This window comes from Passer domesticus, chromosome 4 (genome assembly GCF_036417665.1).
Source record: "Passer domesticus isolate bPasDom1 chromosome 4, bPasDom1.hap1, whole genome shotgun sequence".
Classification (NCBI taxonomy): Eukaryota; Metazoa; Chordata; class Aves; order Passeriformes; family Passeridae; genus Passer; species Passer domesticus.
The window spans coordinates 56,989,048-57,011,591 of NC_087477.1; the positions used below are offsets into that span (position 1 = coordinate 56,989,048).

Sequence of the window (22,544 nt, forward strand, 5' to 3'; positions counted from 1 at the left end):
TTCCATTTCATGTTGCATGTGTAGCATCAAGCATACAGCCTATTACTTTGGTTTGTTTTTTTTTCTAGCAAAAAATCAGCTAGAATTCTGTTGCCATATGCTGCGAGGAACAATAGATCCAAAAGAGCAACCTACATATGAATATGTAAAATTTATAGGAAATTTCAAGTGTTTGAATCATGGTAAGTAATTTCAGCAGTGTTGGAATGGAACACGTAGGTAGCTGCACAGCTAAACTGGCTTGGGACTACAGTGCAAAATATAGGTGAACTAAAATCAGGCTTTCAAAAGATCTTAAAGCACTTTTGTCACTTCTATATTGGTGTAATGGAAAAGAAGAAAAATTGCCTATCATGTATTGCAGGTCTGTGTATTTGAATGCAAAATGTAGTAATTGTGCTTAATGATTTAAATTAAAGAAAACTAGTATTCAGTAAAACATTGTTTAAAAGAATGTAAGAGAAATTTAAGCAAATGCTTTAACATAGAGTCTGAATTTAGTTCAGCATAAGCCATATTTAAGCAGGTGACTAACTTGAAGATTAGTGGTACTGAGTACCTGCACAGGCAGCTGGGGAGGAAAATGCAGGTTCCCCCCCCATTTCAATGCTGTTCTTCACTTGACAGGAATTACCACTGAGATGAGTGGGTGGGCTGTACAGTTTTTTACATTGAGTTCCTATTCCCTTCCGTTGAAATGATTTTTATTAGCTATGTATAATCTTTCTCTAATCTGTTTGGCTAGGTTGTACTGACTGTTTACTTGAGCAGCCTGTTTATTTGTCCAAGTGGGTTCTGCAGTGTAATCAGTAGTAGATTCTTAGAAAGCTCACCCAAAAATATTATGAAAAACCAGCATGTTGTAAATAAATCTGTGGGGTTTTTTATCTGATACCAGTGTTTCTCTCACAAAATGAGAAGAGGTTTAGCCTTAATACAAATGCAGTTGTGTAATATTATAGGAGAGACAGGAAACAGTCCTGAAAAGGCCAGATATTATGGTAGTCTTGGAATGAGGAGTTGGGAAACTGCAGACCTATTGGTTGCGATTCAATATTTGGAAATACTTTGGAACAAATAATTAAACTATGTATGAGTTTTAGGAAGCTAGCAGGGAATTGAATGGCAATCACTGTGGATTTTTCAGGTAGAAATAGCATCAAATCAGTTCAGCTTCCTCTACCAAAGGGTAACACACTGTGTGGATAAGAGGATAAAGCACAAACAAATGATGGACTTTTAAAATATGTTTTTGTTATCATATTTTCTTCTCACAAACGTGTAAGGGAAGCACATGTTAATTGAAATTGCTAGAGGGTAGCTGCACTAACTCATTGGAAAGGTTACCAGTGTTCACCATCAAAGTGCAATTTTAATTGACTACTTCTGGATTTGATCAGTATTTTCATTAATGTTACAAAAATGGAACATCGATTGCAGTTATGAAATAATCCACCAAAAAAACCAGAAGAATTCATCCCCAAATTTAGAAAAAAATTAATTTGGGCTAAAAACCCAGAAAAATTGACTAAGAAACAATGCAAGTTACTACATTTAGGAATATCAAACTATATGAACAGGGATGGTTGCAGCCAGCCATATAGCAGTCCTTTAGGAAAAGGAGTTACTGTGGAATGTAAGCTAAACAAGATCACATCACTGTGACCAGCCACCAAGCTGAGAAAATGCAAAAGCCTTTCTAAAATATAGTCTAAATAACATTAAATAATCCCACTGCACACTTAGCACAAGGCAAGATAAACTCTGAAGAACACAGGACAAAGGCTAAGATAAAAAGAAAAGAAACTGTCCATTTTCTTTCTGATGGAAAGAGCAAGGAGCTGTAAGATGAAACTGCATGAAGAAGTAGGAGTTCTAATCTAGAGCTGAATTAAAGCCAGTTGGGCTTTGAAAAGCCTCAAAGTGTTTTGAAATCACCATCTCTAGACCTTAGTAAATATAAACTAAATTGTTAACTGCTGGAAATGAAAGATAAGGGTACTCTGTTTTGAGGTCTAGCCCATCCTTTGCCTCCTTTTGATTCCATCTCTATGATTCAATAAGTGGAATTTGTTCCCAGCTCAGTATCCTGATTCTTTCACTCCCATAATTGTGCCTTTGATTCTTCTGTTACTCAGTATGTCATCAGCATTTGTTGTTTAAATGGGATGGAAAGTCTAGAAAATAAATACTTACCTCAGAGTTCAAAAGAAAAAATTAGCCGAAATATAAAGATATTTTTAAGAAAGTGTAATCCAGTTATTTTTATCAGTTAGCAAGGATTGGAACTGTTACTAGTTCCTTGGAAATGCTTTGTCAGCAATAATATCATATCAGTGGTAGTTTTAGTTCTTTGGAAAAGTTACTTGTTGGCCATGTTCCCATTACTCCTATGTAACTACTCCTACTACTGTGGTGCTGTTTCTGTCCATGTAAGTGTCAATATGGAGCATTTTTCTGAATGCCTGTTAAGTTACAATCAAACCACAGATAAATATTGAGCCACTTACCTTCTGATATTTCTGTCATTTCCCTCCATACTTATATTGTCATGTGTGTTGTCATCTCCTCTGTCTCCCCTCAGTTCCCAACTCCGCGCACAATGGTTTTGAAGGAACTATTCAGAGATCACACCGGCCCTCATATGAAGAGAAAGTTTGCTTTGTAGCTACAGTTAGATTAGCTACACCTCAATTTATCAAGGTAGGTACAAATGAGATCACTTTGATATCATTCTTAAATAGACTCTGAATGGGAAAACTTCAGAGAGAATGCACACAACATTAAAAATATTCACGAAAACCATAAGGAATTCTATTATATGAAAGTGTCTGTTTCTTACTTCAAATAGACTAAGTTTTATGCAAAGTATCAAACAAAGTTTTGGTGAACACTAATTTTAAATGGTAACATAAAAGAGGTATATGCAAGAATAAGTCCACAAGAATATAATTTAGCAAGATGAATTAAACAGTATGAAAGATTACACTGAGATTCCACTTCAAGAAATGATTGATTTTAGTTGAAACTTGGATATGAATTTTTTGTTACTGGTGGTCTTTCTGCAGTTTGACACAAGTCAATCTCAGAGGGTTTGACACAAGTAAATCTCAGCGGGCTTAATAAAAGCTTTTCATTACTACATTACTTCTCAGTAATGAAGAGTTGGGTTTGAGATAATAGAAATCTTTTGTTTCAATGCAGTTATTCAGAAAGTCAGTGCTTTAAATCTAACATTTTGCTTGGCTGCTAATGTACAATGTGAAGGTGCCTTTCCAAGTTTAGAATTGAATGGATATGATACTTGTAGTTCAGTAAGTATAATCCTGCTTCTCTCCAAAACCAGTTGAAATAAATACTCAGAATACAGTACAGTGTGGTCTGTGACTGTGATTCCAATCGTATGTTTCATACAAATACATGAATCAAGGTTCAGGATAGTCTGCTATCTAATGTTTGTTTTTGCAATTCAGCTGTAAGGTAATGCCATGAAATATATGTGGCTTGATGTTAAACTACTATCTATAGTACAAGAACTTAACATTTAAACATTCTGCCTCTTAAGTTTAAAGCACTAATGTCTTAAGCTGAAGACTGTTGGTGGTAGCTTCTGAAGACGTGGTTTATATACTTTGCACTTCAAAAGCATAGTAGGGAGCCTGTGGAGAAATCATATAAATTTCCACAGTTCTGTCGGGCTGAATAAGAATTTTGTCTCTCCAGACTCTATGCCAGAGAAAGTTTATTCTTTCTGAAGGTATGGAAATCTTTCATGTGACACTTTTCTTCCCATGCAGGTCTAAAAATTATTCTTCCTGTTATGCCTGCAGTTGGTAGAGATGTTATATGTGGGATTTTTGCTTCATGAAATAATTGTGGAAAAAAATTTGCACATTTGGATATTGGCAATTGCTTCTGTCTTTTAAAGTCTGACAGTTCAGAAACTTCTATGTTTCCTACTTCTGGAAGCTGAGGAACATCCATTTATGATCTTCAAGTGTCTCAGTCTCCTGCAGGCTAAAGCCTTACAGATTATACTCTGGCCAAAGTTCCATTTCTGTACTTGAATCTCGGAAGCCTTAGTGCCCAAGGAAGCTTCCGTTCTACAAAATTTTTAAGATCCTCTGGGGATTTTCAACTGATGCTGTTTATTTGGTAAATCTTTTGAAGAAGACTTACATTAAAGACTTGATACCTTCTGTTGTTATTGAGGCTAGCATTGACTAGACTTTAGCAAATTAGTGTATGTCAGGAATTTTACAATCCCAGTAACTTCACTAACAAATGTGTGATGCAGCCAGTAAGGAGATGTGTGTTTCAGTACTTGCATTATTTAAGGTAGAACGTTCCTGCTCATCTGTACTTATTCTCTTTCTTTCAGTTGGCATACGGTTCCAGACTTTTTTTTCTCAAATGTAATTTCTCAGGATATGCAATGCTTTTTGCACCTTTAAAGTTTACGCTTTTATTTTATGCATATGACTCTACCACTTCCGCAACAAAACATCTCACAAATTTTGTGCTCTAGTGAAGGCGTTTGGTTGTACACATTCTTTAAAACATTTGTCTTGCATTTTGGCTAGTTGATGATTGCATCCTATCAAGAAGGCAGGATTAATCCAGCCAAAAGGATTTTACCAGAATACTTTTTGTTACAAATGAAAGTCCTTTCTTTTCTAGATGCCTTGTTGACAACTTCAACAAGACGCCTTGTTGAACAAGCTGGCTTCTGCCCAGGGGTATTTTACAGTGGAATATCTGCAAATCATTAATATAAATGCATTGAGTAATTGGATACTAACCTGCTGCCATTTCCTCTCTAACCATTATGTTTTTACTGTGGTTTTACTGCCTGCACTTCACTTTTGTTTTGACTTGTGCCAAAATATTTAGATCAAAAGAAGCAACAAATCAAAAGTATATCTCAAGGATATACTCTTGTTCTGTCATTTCTCTTACTTTGAGTGGTGCTTTATTAAATGCTGTAATTTTAGAAAAGTAGATGAGCTTTGGGTTCTAGGGGTAGTTTCAGGTTTGAAGCTTAAGTCTTGCTGACTGGAGTTCACATCAACAGTCGTAAATTTGTGCCCAGAGTTGTTTAGTTCATTGCCTCCATCTAATTCATCCATTGTTCTGTAATTTTCTAGGTCATTGTCTTTAGATTTTACAGTGATGAATGTGAGGAAAAAACATTGCCTAGTTATGGTCACTTTTGCCTTTTATAGAAAGAAAACTTAGATCTGTTTAAAAAACTGCAAAGTATGCAATTAACCTCTTTAGATTATAAAAAAATAATGAAAGAATGAAAAGAAAGGTGGTCCCTGTGTTGGTCTTCTACTGTATTTTTCTGCAGGACTACTTTAGTTACAGGTGTTTGCAGGGCAGCAGTGTGCTCGTCTGTCCACACTTGTTGTGATTATTCTGCCAGTGTAGCAGCAGCTTCTACATCGCAGTCTTTAGGAAACTCTTGTACCTGATCATCAATAGATTGCAGTGTGCTCCTGGTGCTGGGAATACCATTGCAGGCTCCTACAAATGACAAATGTGTGCAGGTGTTCAAAAAAGACAGATTCACTTATCTCTTAATTTTAATGTAATTCTTTGAAGGGTGTATTTGTGTGCATGTATTCCATCATCCCTCTTCCTTCTTGTAAGGCAGTTCTAGAGGAGTTTGCAAAAGAATTGGCTGGCTTGGGGTGCGTGGTGTTGTGACTGTCTCTGCATGAGGCACAGCACTCAGTGGGGCATCTTTACCTTTCTCAAAAGAGACAGTAGAAGTTGGCTGACATGCTCTGAATACATTTGAGTGGAATACATTTAGAATGATGTGCAGAACACCTTAAGGGTCTGTTGTAATAGAAACACAGCCATTCTCTTACTTTTCATGAGTTCTAAACATAAGAATAATGTGTTATTGGTAGTACACGTCTGTGCACTCAAAGAGATTTAGAGTACTTTGTGTTCACCAAAGGGAAAATCGTATTCCTAAACTCAAGAGTAATGTGACCATCTTGCTAATGTTGGTTTTTACCCATTATAAACACAGACTGTAATCAGGCCAGTGGGAATGTTTCATCTCTTTTGCGTGTTACAATTGAAAAGCATAACTGCAGGAACTGTGGGTTTCTGCTTGTTACTACTGTGATTGTAGATACTGCATTTGAGTTTAATCTCATGACATGGTTAGTCCATTTAAATCAAGCAAGCATCAGCTTGGCACAGTTGAGATTAGATTCAGATTAGATTCTACCTCAGTACTGTGCGTCTAAACAAGCAAAACCAATGAAGCTGTCTAAAAATAACGTTATAACTATTGTGGAATTATCTACTAACTTTAGGTATGTCTGGATTTTGAAAGAGCTTAGGTACTAGAATAGAGCAGTCTTAAGAGTTTTTGGTTTTTTTCCTTTTTAGGAAATGTGCACTGTTGAAGAACCCAACGAAGAGTTCACATCTAGACACAGCTTAGAATGGAAGTTCCTATTCTTGGATCACAGGTGCAGTTCCTTCTGTGTAGTAGCAATAGCAGATGAATCAGAGTGGTGGCTGTAATATTAGGAGTTCACTAATCTGCATTAACTAGCTTGTGTTGGGTTTAATTTTTTAATTTTCTTTGGAGCATGTACTGTAAACAAGAAAGCTTATATAATTAATTCTGATTTGTTTGAGATTCCTTCATGTGTGTAAAAATAAAATGACATTGATTTTTTTATTAATTAGGGCACCTCCGATAATAGGTTATCTTCCATTTGAAGTTTTGGGAACATCAGGCTATGATTATTATCATGTGGATGATCTAGATAATCTGGCAAAATGTCATGAGCATTGTGAGTACAACTAAGTCACTAAAACAAGCAAGTTTGTTAAATTGATCAACTGTTCTGGTGAAATCTTGTGATATTTTAAGTGAAGTGTCTTTACTCCCATTCGTTTGACATTATTATACTGCTGTTCTGTATCTTTTTTTCTTTTGGTACAGAACTACAAAATAGATTTAACTTTATCTTACAATTCTGGGGGTTCATTGTGGTAAATTGGAGTGCACAGCTCTATGACTAATACTTTTCCAGTTCTTCCAATGACATTTAAAAGGCTTTATAATGTTGAATAAGTGCAAAAACTGGTGGAAAATTTCTGAACCTGTTCTTGGTCATTGTCTTCATACTGGATTTAGATATGGGTTTCGGCAATATGAACCTGGGAAATAATATTCTTTTAATGTAATTGGAGTATTTACAACCTGGCAAGACAGTAAACTTTATTCTTCATCTTTATAGTAATGCAATATGGGAAAGGGAAGTCATGTTACTACAGATTCCTCACAAAGGGACAACAATGGATTTGGCTGCAAACTCATTACTATATCACGTATCACCAGTGGAATTCCAGACCAGAGTTTATTGTCTGTACGCACACTGTTGTAAGGTAGGTTATTTTTTAAAGTAATCCTACTGGTATGGGAGCTATCTTGATGGTATTTTGGAGATGGAGAAATTATAGCAGTGTGAAGAATCACTGGAAAACTTCTTGAAATACTTTATAAGCAGTGTGGTTTTGATGAGTTTGGCCTTTGAGGTGTATTTTTTAAATCATCCCATGATGTAGCAGTCATCTTTGGTTTGTTCTTCTAGTTATGCAGAAGTTAGAGCAGAAAGACGACGAGAACTTGGTATTGAGGAATCTCTCCCAGAGATAACAGCAGATAAAGTGAGTATTTAATATAATTTTATTTTATGTCTTCACATACTAAAAATACTCAAGCAAATACAGCAGCAAAAAGTATTTTGTGCCATTTGTCCCCAAATAAAGTTATTATTCCATCTCTAAAAAATGTGACTATTGAAAATTATCAAGGAAGTCTAGAAAGAGTGCTTAACTCTGCCTATAACACCCTTCTCTTTTCAGGAATTAATATGCATGTAGTTATAACAGTTATAACACCCATAAGTTTTTATTAAGATCTGATTTCTGTGACATTAGATTCCTAAATAAATGGTACTTCCCTTACTGGAAGTGCCCATAATCTGAAAAACCAAGGTCAACACACCAAGAAGGAGTTCCCAGTAGGAAAGTAGAAGCTGTTTAACTGTGTGGTTCTGTCCAACTTCTTAAAAGTATACAAAATTTATTTTGAATTAATGTCCTTGGAAGCTCAGTGAGTCTTATCAGCTTGTGGAGATGATCTGACTTGTTTCAGTCTGACAGTTCAGAAATGTTTTCCTTTGGCAGTTTCACAAGTTCCATCTGTCAGTGCTCTTAATGCAACAAACTCATCCTTTCTCAAAGGAATAAGCAGTTCACTCATCATACTGTTGTTCAGAGTGAAATGAGTGGCTACAGAAGGAGGTCAGCTCAGTAGTCAGTTTGTGGCCTAAGTCTGCCTGCATTTCGGTTTCTAGGCTTATATAGCTTTGGTTTTCAAGGATAAAAGCCTCAAATGGAAACAGAGCTTACAGCCATCAACAGGCCACTGTTTCTGCATGGTCGCCTATGTAAGGGGGTTGATTAGAAACAAAAAGGTCTGAGATATTTTCTAACAGAAATGTGTGTTGTGTGCTGGATTAGATAAATGATTGTTGTTTGTGTGTGTCTCTTCAGAGTCAGGACTCTGGGTCTGACAATCACATAAACACAGTGAGTCTCAAAGAAGCACTGGAAAGGTTTGATACCAGCCCCACACCTTCTGCTTCCTCCAGGAGTTCAAGAAAATCTTCACATACTGCAGTATCGGATCATTCATGTAAGCACCAACTACTGAAAACAGAAATGCTTTCCCAATGAGGGCTTTCTCTACTTAATTGTATTAAATGCACAACTGACAGTTAATAATCATTTTATGAGAAGTGTGCAGGTGAAGATACCCTTTATGATGGTTGAGAGATCTGCAGCCTACTCTGAAAGGTAGTTTTACTTCCAGAGTACAATGTCAGACACTAGTACACCCTATTTCAATCCATCAGATTGCACTGCTGGTGGGTTGTCAGGGGGAAAAAAGAGTCCAAGCCTTTACAGATTTTTTATTCATTAAAAGCTTCCTGTAATTAGGTTATTGCATTACAGAATTGAGATAACAATTAAGATGTTTCTTTCTGTTCTAACTCTCAACATTGTCAGCAACACCAACTAAAATGACAGTGGACACTAGCACTCCTCCAAGGCAAGGCTTATCTAGTCATGAAAAGACTGCGCAAAGAAGATCATCTCTGAGCAGTCAGGTAACTTTGGAGAAGCATGTTGTACTTAAACAGTAGAGTTCACCTTTAAAAGCTATTATTAAATCCATATAAGTTTTGTTTTATTTCTTCTGAAAACATAATTTAAACTTTAGGAGTTTCTCTTGGAATACGTGTCTTAGAAATGCATCATCGTTGTGCAACTTTGGTATAGTAGATTTTAAAGGAATACAGTAATTAAGCATATATGTATTTAGGTTTTTTCATTAGGATTTGAAGGAATGTGAATGAATCTCTGCTTTTATTCACACAGAACTTCTTTCTATGATTCTGGATTTTTAGTACACACACATATATATAGGTAAAATTACCAATGTAATGCTGTGTGTGTCCCTATAGAGAACTCATACAAATTTATTACTTAGCATATTAGTACTTCCATATCCTTTCTGAAATCTTGGTGGTATGAGAAATTGTCATGCCTCATGTCCTTGGTGCTCGTTTTCCTGTTGAACTAATACATTCACTTCATATGCCATATTTTTATTAAAATATGCATTATAATTTTAAACACAGATTAATATATATATTTCTATTAATATAGAAATGTAATACATAATATTTCTAAAAAAAGGTTAAAGAATAAATCAAAGTTGTTAACTTCCAGACTTGTTGAAATTGAGACTTCTGAAATACTTGCAGTTGTAATTTCTGTTTTATACCTACTGCTTATATATATTTTTAGCAGTAGAAAAATTATGTGTATATTATGTAGGTAATCAATTGCTTTTGTTTTCTTAATTCTCTAATAACTAAGATTAAGTATTTCAGGAAACAATTTACTAGTTTCTATTATATGTTCAAATAATGTTGTTTTAAATTTGACTTTAAAGAAATACTTCGTGTCAAATATGAAGTTCATTCTCTTATGCTTATGGAACAATTTTTCTAATCCTAGTCCTTAAGCTCACAGTCTCTTGGACAACCTGTAACACAACCAGCAATATCTCAGCCTGCAACTTTACAGCTCCAGTCTGGAATGACTCAGGTATGGATTAACTCAATTTATTGTTTATTATTTTTTAAACAGTCTTGTTCTCCTGCAGTAATGGGCTGCCTGTGGCTTGGGTGGATGCACTGTTCACTGAGAGAAAAACAGTTTGGATGGCCAGGCCCGAGAGTGGTGGTGAATGGAATTGCATCCACCTGGCAGCCAGTGGGGTTCCAGAGGGCTCAGTACTAAGGCCAGTCCAGTTTAATATACTTATTGATTATATGGACAAAGGGATTGAGGTCACCATCAGTGAGTTTGCAGATGACACCCAGTTGGGTGAGACTGTTGATCTGCTGGAGGGCAGGAAAGCTCTGCAGAGGGATCTGGACAGGCTGGATCCATGGGCTAAGAAATTGAGTCCTTTGATGCCAAATGATTATCTTGAAATGAGCAAATTCTGTAATTTGACACTTTTGCTTTAATTTTTTCTTCCTGTTATTTGTACGGATATGGTTTTCAGCCTTGTGCATTAGCAACATAGATATAAAAATAGTTAAAGCTAAAATATTGTAGGGCATGAATTTAAAAATCCATCAACTCGGCTGGCAGCTTTCAGGCATGTGCTTTGTAACACAAGGCTGCTTGGTCTGTGAAATGCTGCTGTGTAATAACAGGATATAGGTATCAAAAGGTTACACTGACTTGGGGTCTATAGCAGATGTCTGCAGAAAAACAGAAGTGGTAAATAGTTTCTTTGTGAACTCAGCCTTCAGCTTTTGGTGACTGAGGGTATTCCCAAGTTATTTTTATATTTTAGCTCTGGGTGAATCTTTCTTTCTAAACTGGCACAATTATAATTTTTAACATAAGAGAACTTTAACGTATACAGTACATGTGAATTACTAAGGCTAGACACACACCCATACATATATATGTTTGTGATTTGGACACCAGTCAATTTCTTGTGCTGTGGAATTCTTTTAGTTCACCAATTCTCATACATCAATTAAATGCTGATTCTGTGATGTTTTCATACTCATTAATTGGTCCTCAGATTATGGTTTATTAATAATTTGAAGAGCAATGCTTGATTTCTTTGCTTTTGTGGAGGACTGTACTTATCTCTTGTGAATAAAATGTAATTTTTGCTCAGCTTTTAATTTATTCATTGCACTACAGCCTGTGTTTCAGTTTTCAGCTCAATTAGGAGCTATGCAGCATCTGAAGGACCAGCTAGAGCAAAGAACACGCATGATAGAGGCAAACATTCATCGGCAGCAGGAAGAATTGCGTAAGATTCAAGAGCAGCTTCAAATTGTTCATGGTCAAGGACTCCAGGTGAGTTAGTGGATCACTTACAGGTTTCATCTGTAGAGAATTTAGGCAGCTGAAAAGTGTCTTGGGCACCTAATTCCACAACATGATCCTCTATATTCCCTGTCAGCTGTCATCTGGGCCTAATATGTCTAAAATCCATAGTATCTGAAGCTGCTATTCCAGAGGTACCTGATGTTTTGCTTCCAAATCCATCTGGAAATGCCCCAGTGTTGAGCAGGTCAAGCCTAGCTTATCACTTAACCTAATTAAATGAAAAGGATGGAGTGGTTGTTAATTCTTGCTAAGTTTTGCAGTCATTAGAATATTAATCCAAAATTTGCAGGATCTGTTTTTCTTTTTTAGCTCTGAGGATGTTAAATCCCTGTTTCTTTGTTTCTTTAAACTGTCCTATCAGGCTGAATGGCTCTACTTTGCATTGTAAACTTGAAGGAGTTACTGAGCCAGAAAGACAGGAAGTCTAGAGGGTGCATTACTCAGTCTAGCAGCTGACTATGTGATTTCTGATTTTATTTAACCAGTGTATATTTTTCTGTTTTTGTCATTGTCTTTTCAGCAGCTATATTTGGAAGAAAATAATTATCCTATTGGGTTTTTCTAGTTAAAAGACTCAATCAAAAAAAACCTGATCACCTCAAACTAAGATACATTTTAGGGAAATAATTTAATATTTTCAGTCTGGATTGTGACTAAAGAATAGAAAAAATACTTCCTGGGAGTATTGAGTATGTTGCTTAAATTCTGTTGGAAGAGTAGGAGTTTCTGGTGTGTGCCATTTTCAGTGTTGTGTGATGTTTAGTGTAAACATGCCAGCAGTAAACTGCCTTATCCATGTCTCAAAAGGAGAGATTCACAGTTCTCCTTTCCATGCAGTGAGGAGGGACCTTGTTCAGGAATGTGCAGTGATGCACATTCTGCCTTGTTTTAGGCTTGGGCCTAACTTTTTGTAAAGAGCATAATATTTTTGTGCTGAATTCTGTTTATTACAACAGTGTTGGAAAGTTCAGTATAATCATGATGATTTCCTGAATGCCAGAGAAGATTACATTCTTGATGCTATGCCTGGATGTACTAATTCAGACATTTTCTTCATCTGATTTAGTGTTACTGAGGAAGGTCCTACAAAAAGAAGTGTCATCTCAAATATGTTTTGCCTTTAGATAGTTGTAGACTGCATTACTGGTTAGTCTCTAAATGGTGCTTTTTCTTTAAGAACAAATGTTGAATGTTAATGTTTAGAACTCTGGAAATTAGAATTCTGATTCTTACCAGATAGAGTTGAGTCTCTGAATACTGACCCTATAACTTGTGGAATTTTTTAAGATGTTCTTGCAGCAGTCAGCTTCTGGACTCAACTTTGGTTCTGTGCAGCTTCCTTCTGGAAATTCTTCAACTGTTCAGCAGCTTACGCCAATAAACATGCAAGGTCAAGTTGTTCAGACTAATCAGACTCAAAGTGGGATGAACACGGGCCATATAAATACTCCACACATGATACAGCAGCAGCCTTTGCAGAGTACTGCAACACAGGTAAAATTCTATTACTGATTCTTCTGGATAGAATACTTGCTCAAAACCACAGCTGAAACACAACATCTTCTGTGATATTCCCCTGTTATGAACAAGTGTTTGAGATTTCTTAAAAAAATCATTGGCAAGGGTATCAGCAAAAGCTTGATTTAATATTAAGTGGCAGCATGACGAAGTTTGTTGGCAAGATTCACTCTACTACTTACAGGATAGTTAAGGCACAATAAGGAAAAAGCAAGCAGCAACAAAACCAAACAAAATCCAGGCAATCAAAACAGAAGTGAACTGAGACCTATCTAGGGGAGAGAGTGTGTGTGTATATGTTTCAGTGCATGTGACAAAAGGACAGCAAGGGCAAAGATACAAAGGAACATGGCCTAAAAGCTTAACAGCACTCAACTTATATATTAAACCTAACAATGTTACAAAGAAATAGCTCTTAACTTACACCATAAACTTGACTGTAACAATTTAGCAGAGGCATAACACTCAAGAGCAGGTGTCCCCACAAAAGCTGTTTCTTCATGCTGAATACTTCTAATGGTTTTGACCATTATGTGTATGGAGACCCCATATACATCTGATCTCTGTGGTCACCCTCCTCTGGACCCTTTTATACATTCCATACTTTCTTTTAGAGATTTGTGAAGAGCCAGACTAGTGATGCATTTTACCATCTCAGCAGTAGGCTAGTTCCAAATTTTCAAGTAAAAAATTTGTGATGTTATGTGCACATTTTACTCTTAAGTTGGACACAAAAATGCTAAAGGATTAAAATGATAATTTTGAATAAACAGTATGCAAGTAGCTGAAAAGTTCAGGGAAAAAAATAACCTGAACAGGAAAGGAAATTAATGTAAGAGACTCAGATGTTCAAGGTCAAGTCCCACCTGTAAATCCTCAGTCAGTAGAAATACTTGTGTACTTTGAATTAAGAATTTATTTGAATAGAAAAAGCTGGTGGTTTTGAAGTATGGGCAGTGACAGTGAGGAGAACAGCTGTAGTACCTGGCTATTTTCAACTTACTATGTCAAATTTCCTTTTCAGCATAATCAGCAAAATGTACTTAGTGGACACAATCAACAGTCTTCTCTTGCCAGTCAGTCACAGAACACAGTCTCAGCACCTTTGTACAACACTATGGTGATTTCTCAGCCAACAGCAGGAAATGTGGTGCAGGTTCCCTCTAGCTTACCACAGAACAACAACCAGAATGCTGCTGCAGTAACCACTTTTACACAGGACAGACAAATCAGGTAAATCTTCAATACCTATATTTAAGGTGACATTTTATAATGGTAAGCTTATACAGCTGCATCATATACAAAAGGAGCTAAAGTAGCATTAAAAAGAGCGTGTGATTTGTGTTTCAGTGGTATGGATACAACCCTTGAAACTAAACTGCCCAAAGTAACAGGCAGGCTTATCAAAACCCATGTTGTTATAGAAAAATATGGCTTTGAGAAATCTGCTTTTCTCAAGTCTATGTGATGCTTCATGTATTTTTTTTCCTGAAGGGACTCCAAATGTCTTTTTCTATTAACAGATTTTCTCAAGGTCAGCAACTTGTAACAAAACTTGTCACGGCCCCAGTAGCATGTGGAGCGGTAATGGTACCAAGTACTATGTTTATGGGACAGGTGGTGACAGCTTATCCCACTTTTGCTGCTCAGCAGCAGCAGCCACAGACTTTGTCAATAACACAACAGCAGCAGCAGCAACAGCAGCAGCAACAAAGTCAGCAGGACCATCAGCAGCAGCTCACCACAGTGCAACAACCAGCTCAGTCACAGCTGACCCAGCACCCCCAGCAGTTCCTACAGGTAATGAATATAGAGCCGTCTACAATTTTTTCCAAGTCCTGGCACTTTGAGCATTGCTAGGCTATCCAGGGGTGCTTTACCTGAAAACAAAACACTTAAAATAGTAACCTGTGAATAAGCCCAATGCGTGAGGTAAGTTTATTCTGTATAAGTACCCTAAAATCCTATTGCTTAAAGGAGAGGTGGTGTTTCCTGCTGTGTTACTCCATGCATTGTCGTGCCTTACATCTTTTTCCCTTTGAATTGCTGCTCCTAATTGACTGTAGGATGAAAAAACAGATATTTCCTTTAAAACAGTTTGCATTTTCTTTTATTAACTTTACATGTTAATGCAGTAAGGTATGAGAGATGATGGTTGGTCTGGAAAGCAGCACACAGCCCAAAGCAAGACGTCCCAATAACATGAGGCACGAAATTCTGTCTTGGCTACAGAATTGCTGTAGGGGAATTGCTCAGGGGAGGCTGAGCAGCAAGTAACTTTGTAAGCAGAGAGTAGGGAAGATCCTTATTTGAGTGGAGAAAGAAGAGACATTGGGTCAAAAGAGAAGGAAAACAAACCCAAGGAGTGTAAAAATAGGAAATCTCCAAAAGAAACAGAAGGTAGAAGGAATTGATGGGAAATCTGTTGCCATTTGTTGATTCCAATTAATTACTGGAACGTGTGTCACCCAGCATCTGGAGTTGGTGAAAGAGATGTAGTGGTGGCTAGAGCACTGGAGAGGCTGTTTAGCAGGTTGGTAGTGTCTGTATCTCTGCTTCTAAATGTAAAAGTTTACACAATTTTGACTTAATTCTGATGAAACAGATATGTGAAATATGAAGATCTCAAAAGGTCTGTGCCTAATCTAGAATTTCATTTGAAGCAAAAGTACAGTATTTTTAATACAAACTATTAAAGTGCTAGAATTTGAAGTGAAGTAAATACTCCTTAAGAAGGACAAAAGTGCCTTTTCTGCTTCTGTTCACTGGGGCATCTTAGTCTGATTGTGTAGGTGGAGCACTTGATGTACTTTACTCTCTGCTGCAGAACATTTCAGGATTGAGATGTCATAGTGAATTTGTACCCATCCTTCATTGTTTTTATTCAGTAATTTTTTTGTGTTCTAAGAAGAATACTGTTAAAACTAAGTACCATTTCCTGCAGTAATAAGTCTCCTTCAAAGGGGATGTTGGTGCTTCTGCAGACCCCAATTTCTTTGACTGTGCATTTTGTCTGTGAGGAATAAATGTGATCTCTGCCAAATCATGCACTATTTTTTCTTTTGACTGCAATGACAGCTACCTACACTTACTCAAATAGATTCTTTACGCCCTGCTATGCTTTTGTGGTGTGAAATGAAGACAAATTGCCATGTATTCCTGCCTAACACCACAGAAATTCCAAAGACCAATTACAGCTACTTTATTAATTGTTCAGATGCGCTGATTAAATGTATTAGTGTGAACAAATCCCTGCATTGTTTGCTCAGCTTAACTGGCCAAATCTGAAGTTTATTTTGATTGAACCCTTATAAAAAGTTAAAAAGCAGCTAGGCCCGTGTTTCTCAGTGCAGCAAGAAAAATAATTTTTTAAAATTTTTGTGTTTTAGACATCCAGGTTACTTCATGGAAATCAGTCGGCTCAGCTTATTCTCTCTGCTGCTTTCCCACTACAACAAAGCACTTTCACTCAGTCCCACCACCAGCAGCATCAGTCTCAGCAGCAGCAGCTGTCACGACACAGAACTGACAAGATGACTGATCCTTCCAAAGTTCAGCCACAGTAGTGTGGGCGCTGCCTCTTTTTGAAGCAAACTGCCAGGAGGGGCTGCCCCACAAACAGTTGCACTGAAGCTACAGAGGTAACAGTACGAAGGCTTTCTAGCACCATGGTGTTGAGATCTACTTCTAACTTCTGGAATCTCTTAAGAAAAGCTACAAGATGATGATGGGGACATGGCCAACTTTGAGCGTTGCCCCAGTTTCTGTGTTCTAAAGGATTTGCTGCCATGTTGTAATTTGTCCAGGTGAAATCTCCAAATGTGACTGAAAAGAGAGTGATGTTGAAAATATTGGTATTTTTATCAATCCTGTACATTTTTAAAGTATTAAAATGGACATGGAGCAATTGTTTTGAATTAGCAGGAAAAAATGCCAGAAATATAGTCCAAAAACCATCTAATTTTTTTTCAGATGATTACAGGACAGTAAATATTTTGAAAATGTTGTGTGAAATCCAGTTCTCTGTTGTACAGATGCTGTAAAATATTGTGTATATGTCTGCATAAAAGGAGAAAGAGCAAAATATTTTATATGATGCATGAAAATGTAATCTGTTATTTGTAGGTTTGAATATGTTTCCCTAAATTCTCACGCCATACTCAGACTAATGTTTTCCTCTGTTCTACCCTTTTGTTTACAACATGATGCATCATTATTTTCACCCTTAATGTGGGCACAAGTCTCTTGTTTGTGCTTTGTCCGTGATGTCAGGGTTTGTTTGGTGAGGTATAATGTGTTGGTTAGTTGACTGCTTGAAGTTAAATTATTGATGAAGCTGTTTGAACTGGTGATCATGCATCAGGGTTCAGGACATTCAGATTCATAAATATCATCCATCATTTCATAACGAATTCATAATTTTATTTGAAAAATAGGAATTTGCACTGCTTTCTTGCGGATGGTTTGGAATTTTATTCCCCAAAGCTATCTTTTGATATAGTTCATAGTTGGAAATATTTATGTAAAAGGTTTAAAAAAATGACAGTAATTTTCAAGAATGTTTCAGTTATAGGAGTAATTTGCACAAAAATATATTTACATTTAATAACCTTTTGGGCACTTTTTAACCACTTTCTCTGTGGTGAGAATTGTAACTTGTTAAACCATGTTGGAATCTTTTTATTCTCCTTCAAAAATTAGTCAGAACTAATTCAGGGTCATTTTAACAACAACAAAACCCATAGTGCCTTGATTTTAATTCAGGTGATAATGTTGAACATCTTGAATTACAATGTCTTGAATCTGTAACCATTTTCAATTTTGAAGTCTTAGCACATTGTCAACCAAACTTGTGTATCTACTTCATAGATATTTCTGTATTGTGTTAATTTTAACAGTGGTCTGAGTTGAGACCATGAATATTTATGACTGGTACTCCCCCTCAGACAGTAGCCAGAAATACAGGAGTCTCAAAAATCTCAGATCTTTAAGGTAATACTCTTAAAAAGGCAAAAAGAAAAAAAAAGATGACCTTAAAAGACAGTACTCCTTTTGCAGAAGAAAGAATTAATAAGCTGATTTTTTAAAAAATCATTTTTGGAAGCATTTAAAGTGTGTTTTGGGGGAGATCATGATTGCATTTAACACTACCAGGTATTGATTTAAGAGCTATCACTGAACTAAGACTTCAGAAGGCAACTTCACTTTATAAAGAAAATAAAAAGTTCCAACAGATATGTGCTATTTAAGTAAACGTTGGTAGGTTTTTATGGTACTAGTTTGTGGAAACCAGAACTTCAGAGGAAAATTAATAAATGCTAATCGATCTGATAATTAATTAGAAACAAAAAACAGTAAAAGCAGTTAAAACTAGTGCTAGGGAGAGAAAGCTGGATTAATCTTGAATACTACGGAGGAGTTGAATGAATGTAACGAAATGGCGATGGTCTATTTTGTACTGTGGAACAGTTTGATTGTATTACTGGATGAACCAAACCCGCAGGAGGTAATACCAGTTTAGCCAAGCCTGTGATGCTGTTGGTTACGTTTTGGGGCCAGCCTTTGCCTCTGCTTGTGTCCCAGCATTAGACCTTTTTTATTCCCCAGTCATAAAGCAAATGCTTGGCACCAAAAAGCCAAGCAGTGAACAAGGAAGGAGAGTGTGAGAAACACAGTACCAAAGAGAATCTGATTGCTCTCTGCTCCAAGAAGCCTATTGCAACCTGGAGCAAGGAACAGATGCCAATACCAAACATAGCAAGAAACACTTTCCCTTCTTTAAAGGGATTTCTGGCATTCTTCAGACGGGGGTAATTGTCAGAAACCTGTTTCTCTAAAGTTTTATGTAAAGAAATCCTGCCTTGCTCTGCTGTCCCTACCACTCCATTCCACCTGTTTCTGTATGAAGCTGCATTGACTAGAGGTCTGTGCTCTCACTTCTTTGCCTAATGGAAAATAGGTTAGATACAAATTTCTTTAACCAATTACAATAAAAATATAGTGCTAAAAAATAAAACTGGGAGAGCTTTAATAGTGCTGTTAGAACTACTGAATAGTGGTAAAATAGGTGTATTAAGCTATTATGCTGAGAATTACAGAAATTAGAGATACCAGCCAGACAGTTAATGATGCAGCTTTTATATAAAAAATATCAACTTTTCTTCCCATTCTCCCCTCCCCAGATACTCTGTGTGCTGCTATAGGTCTGTCAGTAAAAAGGCTAAACTAGGAGAGAGAAATTAGATGATGGGATAGTGTGGCTGCTGAAAGAAAATAGAGAAATATATGCTTTGATCAAGAAGCTTTTTGTAGCCTCAGAGAGAGGTCATTCAATTACAAAACTACCAGCTTTGTAAGAAAGAATAAAAGATGGGGAAATTCTAAGGAACTGGAAAAATACAGCACACATTTGAAGAATTCCTGACGTGAATCAGGCAAACTTTACAAAGGCAAGCGTATAGAACTTAGTCCAGATTGTGTGCAAGGATGGAGATGCTTTGTTCACAAGTAGTGACTAAAAAGTGTATATTTAACATGTCTGCAGCTTGCCCTGTTGCTGAATGAATTGCTGAACTGTCCTTGAGTTTTAGTGAGAAGAGGACCAGGCTGTCGCCTCGTTCTTAATCAGCCTTTTGCTTCTGCCCGACTCATTTACTACAGACTTACTTGCAACATCCTGATAAATAGCACGACTGAACGCTGTGATGCTGCAGGTTCTGGAGCAGAAATGTTGCAGAATGACTCTGACAGAAGGGAAGGGGATCTGTTAAGGAGAGGATTGTATTTGTGAAGAAATGGGCTGGTGGTACATAATGGAGTGAAGAGGACAGCATTTGCACGGAGTTTAGGAGACAGACATTGTCTGCAATGGGTGAGGCTTTGAAGAAAAGTGTCTGGGATAACTTCAGAGAGAAAAAAGAATATAGCTATTTTTATATTATATTTAATATATATTATATTTGTATATAAAAATGAAAGGATTCTAGTAGGAGCTCTCCATATGCCTTCCACTTCATCTAGAAGGTTTACCTTCTGCACTACGGTTCCAGTGTGTCACCACCTTCTGTGGGCATCTTGCCTACTGCCAAACACCAAAATTAGTAACCCAGCATCCTTACAAGAAATAGGTTTCATTTCAGCTTTATGTAAAAATGAATAAAGTAAAGATATATCAGGCAGTTTTTCACGGGAAAAAGAAACTATCTTAAGACTTAAATAGCACTTTCTCTTTTTTTTTTTGAGTAATAACAAGCACTTTACTGAAAAAACTATTTGAAAAACAGTTTATTTCTTTAGTCAGTGAAACTGTTAAAAAGGGGGCACATTGAGGAATAACACATAAAACTGTCAAGAGAGACATTTCTGGAAAATGTTTCTTTATTATGGTGATCCTTTGAGTTTCAAGTGCAGGATTAAAAAGGCTTCTAAAACCAGTTGCCTTTGTGTTTTATATGGCCAGGGGAAGGGATTAGGGATGATAGCTTCCTTGGAAGGAGGCTTTAAAAGTTGCACAGTTGCCTATGAGAGAGAATCATCTGGAGGCTCATTTGCCTGCTCAGTAATTCTAAGTGTCCCTTAGGATTATAAATTGTGTGAAAATGTTCTGAAGGTTTAAAGATGTGGCCTTTTTCAAATGTTAAAGTTGATTAAAAATCATTTATATTTTCAGAGATTTAACCCAGGTATTGTTATGAGTGTTTTAAATGTCATGGCATCAGGAGATGTCAAACATGTCAGATTCATAAGCTTCTCTATTTGAAATAATTATTAAAATTAGATGTACAGTCAGAGGGCTGGAAAATGGTTATTTTGATTAAAAGGGAAAAGAGACTAGTTTTAATAATTAACCTTTTATTTTTTTACTTATCCCTGGTGGAAAAAAATTGAAGAGAATGAAATTAATTTGGATTAAAAAAAAACATATTTAAACAAATCATAGTAGATGAGACAACTGTGAGAGAACATTTGAAATTGTTTTGGTTGTCCATGAGACTGGGTAGTTGCTTTTTCACTACCATGATTTTTAACACTACATTCCTTGTCTTTTTCTTTTTTTGTCTTTTTTAAACAGGTGATTTTAAACTCTGCGATACTTCATGCTATGCCATCTGCATGAATTTTGCCAGCATGATATGCTATATTCAAAGAAAGTATACCTAAATAAAAAGGAAGGGGGGGGGAAACAAAACACTGTGTCTGAAAAAAATATTTTATGGCCTAATAACAGAGACCCCAGCTATGACTGAGAGATGCTGCATTAATAGACAATCAATCAATGGGTAATTATTTATGAAACACTTTTGGGAATGGTCTTAAAGATGTAACTGCTTTGAAAGCAGTTGGTGAGCTGTCTTTTTCTAACAAGAAAGGTAAAAAATATTTATTTTCAAATATATCAGATCGAATTTTGAGTTTTTAAGCAGTGTTGATTTCACAGTGTCTTGGGTTTCAGTTTTGTTTTGTATTTTTTTAACTGGCATTAGATTTATATAAGTAAAAGAAAACAAACAGAAAAACCCTAGTGCCGTTCATATTGACGTCAGGAAATGTAGATACAGTTCCCTGGTGTTCATGTGACCATTACTAACTGTCAATTTTTTAACTGAATAAATGTAACTCATTTAAAATTTTGCTTTCTGTAGCTTCTAAGGTTCTAGAGGTTTTTTTTCTGAGTTGCTTGATGTCAGTTTTATCCAAGTTTCACAGTGAAGCGCTCTTACCCTTCCCACGACTGTACCAAAGGCACTCTCTCTCCCCCACCCACAGAACTGACTTGTGAGAAATTGCTTGATGTCACTTTTATCTTCTCTCCCCTACCCAGACAAATGACTTGTGAGATTTCAGTAAAATGCATACTGTATTTTTTCCTTGTCTTCTCTCTGTATCTCTTTATAAACTGATGCCCCACTCTAAAGGCTAGAGACCTCTGATTTGTGTATTTACGTTACTGCCTTGGAATTTACTCACACAGCACTTGATCGAGTGTGCACAACTTAAAACTGCTTTCATACCTTCATGTCTGCAGTTCCTGTTCTTGCCAAAGGATGGAGCAGCACTGCAGCAGGTTTGGTTGGGCAGAGCCCTCTCCTCGTTTTCTGTCATGGGCAAAACACCCCTCTCTTTAAATTGGTGCCACTCCTCATCCGGGGTATTTCCTCTGCTGGTGAAATATCAAAAAAGTATTTTTAAAGGAGTAGAGGTGGTCTGAAATGTTGGCTGTGCCACTGGGCAAGGAAACAGACTTGCATTGAGCTGCAACCACAACTTGTTCAGAGCGTGTAGCTCCTGCCTGGAAGAGCTGTATGATAATATGTAACCTGTCAGGGTAGTCTGACCCTATTTTCACTGATCAAAGTGTAAACATTAATAATTCCAAATGAATTAAATGTTCAGGGAAAGGAGGGCGGGAAGAAAATTGTGTAATTGAAATGGAATGCCTGGAGAAAACGATAAATACAGTTAGCCATTTTTACAGTCTGTAGTACTTT

At 36.6% G+C, this 22,544-nt stretch overlaps 1 protein-coding gene across 9 annotated transcripts in view; it reads left to right on the plus strand.

The window, feature by feature from the left end:
* CLOCK (clock circadian regulator) overlaps positions 1–21,970 on the plus strand; it is a 65,029-nt gene extending 43,059 nt beyond the window's left edge. For 8 of the 9 annotated variants that reach the window (XM_064418129.1, XM_064418126.1, XM_064418131.1 and 5 more), the window contains 14 exons: positions 69–182; positions 2,585–2,703; positions 6,415–6,497; positions 6,721–6,827; positions 7,278–7,425; positions 7,632–7,707; positions 8,599–8,740; positions 9,115–9,215; positions 10,132–10,221; positions 11,347–11,505; positions 12,826–13,032; positions 14,081–14,289; positions 14,580–14,856; positions 16,446–21,970. In XM_064418129.1, the coding sequence (XP_064274199.1) occupies positions 69–182; positions 2,585–2,703; positions 6,415–6,497; positions 6,721–6,827; positions 7,278–7,425; positions 7,632–7,707; positions 8,599–8,740; positions 9,115–9,215; positions 10,132–10,221; positions 11,347–11,505; positions 12,826–13,032; positions 14,081–14,289; positions 14,580–14,856; positions 16,446–16,622 (2,009 nt within the window). In that variant the 3' untranslated portion in view covers positions 16,623–21,970. The remainder of the gene's footprint in view (positions 1–68; positions 183–2,584; positions 2,704–6,414; positions 6,498–6,720; positions 6,828–7,277; positions 7,426–7,631; positions 7,708–8,598; positions 8,741–9,114; positions 9,216–10,131; positions 10,222–11,346; positions 11,506–12,825; positions 13,033–14,080; positions 14,290–14,579; positions 14,857–16,445) is intronic. The other variant, XM_064418134.1, reaches the window with a different exon arrangement.
* The last annotated feature ends 574 nt before the right edge of the window (positions 21,971–22,544 follow it).